Raw genomic sequence first — 1,748 nt, forward strand, 5'->3', positions numbered from 1 at the left:
TTTAGGAGTTCCATGGACAGAAGAAGAGCACAGAACTTTCCTTGTTGGACTTGAGAAACTAGGAAAGGGTGATTGGAGAGGAATATCTAGAAACTATGTGACCACAAGAACTCCAACCCAAGTTGCAAGCCATGCTCAAAAGTACTTTCTCAGATTGGCAACTATCAATAAGAAGAAGAGACGCTCAAGTCTCTTTGACTTGGTATGTATATTACTTCAATTCTCCATTTCTTTACATCAATTTGAAATTAATTAATTAAACAGAGGATTTTTCTTTCTTTTTTTTTTTAACAAATTTATTAACATCTAAAAGTCAATGTATATATTTAGAAGTAATTTGTATTTATAGATATGTTGGTTGCTTTTTATTAATGCAATAATTTGCTTAAAACTTATACCTATGGTATAAATATACAATCACGTTATTTGTATATAAAACAAAAACAAAATCATTTGTGTAAAATGCAAGTTAAAATACAAAATATACATTAAAAATGAGTTAAATATTAGTGGATGATTTTTTATGTATATATAACATTTTTTATAAAGATAGTTATATTGATAGTCTTAAACTCTTAATCTGAAGGTAAAAACTCAGGTGAAGTCGATTTCACGTGAAATTGATATCCGAGAGCCGTTAGATAAAAATTTAGTCAAATCAGTCAAATCATCTAATGACTGTCAGGTATCAACTTCACGTGAAGTCGACTGCACCTGAATTTGCACCTAATCCGAATCATATTGTTTATTTTACAAAAAATTAGCCATCCAATTAATTATTTATATAAAATATATTATAAAATATAATAAAAATGTATAAAATAACAGATGTATTTATAAATAAATACTATTTTTAATAATAATGCATAGTATTTTGAATCCCAATATAATTGAAGTTTGTAATTGATGGATATGGCAGGTTGGCATAGGCAACAATAACACAAAAACAGAATTTCATGATGATGTTGGTGGCATATCTAATTGCAAATCAGGAGATTCAAGTGTTATTGTTTGTAATGAGTCAAAATTAGAAGAAGTTGTTGAGAATAATGACATTGATCATGCCACTCTATCACTTCTAGGGCGCCTTACCCCATTTCATCAAGAAATCAAATCAGATAATGACCTAAAAGTAAATACCATTAACAATGATAATTATAATCATAATCATCAACCATTTTGGCCTCATCATCATCATCAACAACACATGAATTCTTCGTCAACAGTGCCTGATTTGGAGCTCACTCTTGCAGCCCCAGAAGATCAAAATAAATCAACATCCCCCAGTTCCTTCTTTTTTGGTCCAATTAGTGTTACTTAAACCAAATTATATTAAGATTTACATGTTATTAATTACTCTTTATATTAATATTCCTTAGGGAAATATGCACCCTTTTAGGGATATACACCACTTATGATTATTTATGCAATAATAAGATATTTTAATTTGATTATATACTAATTAAATTCTTTGTATAGTACATCAATAGATATGTATATTCAATTGAATAATTTTTCTACCATATCATGTCATGGACATCTATACCTATTCATGGAGTTATATTATTATTATTATGTTTAGTTTTTCAATAATTATGTGAAGTGCTTTAATTTGCTATGTCAATGACTCAACATGTTAGAGACATATGATGGAAAAAAGAAACAAGTGATTGGACAAAGATTCATTGATCAACTCCTACCTTTTGGCGCTATACAACTTTGTTTTTTCAATTAAAAGAAGAAAGTTT

At 28.3% G+C, this 1,748-nt stretch overlaps 1 protein-coding gene across 1 annotated transcript in view; it reads left to right on the top strand.

Moving 5' to 3' along the window:
* Positions 1 to 1,454, top strand: part of LOC107642150 (myb-like protein I) — a 2,517-nt gene extending 1,063 nt beyond the window's left edge. Inside the window, exons 2-3 of the mRNA XM_016345457.2 lie at positions 6 to 202; positions 920 to 1,454. Of these exons, the coding sequence (XP_016200943.1) occupies positions 6 to 202; positions 920 to 1,321 (599 nt within the window). The 3' untranslated portion in view covers positions 1,322 to 1,454. The remainder of the gene's footprint in view (positions 1 to 5; positions 203 to 919) is intronic.

Source organism: Arachis ipaensis, chromosome B05 (assembly GCF_000816755.2).
Source record: "Arachis ipaensis cultivar K30076 chromosome B05, Araip1.1, whole genome shotgun sequence".
Lineage (NCBI taxonomy): Eukaryota > Viridiplantae > Streptophyta > Magnoliopsida > Fabales > Fabaceae > Arachis > Arachis ipaensis.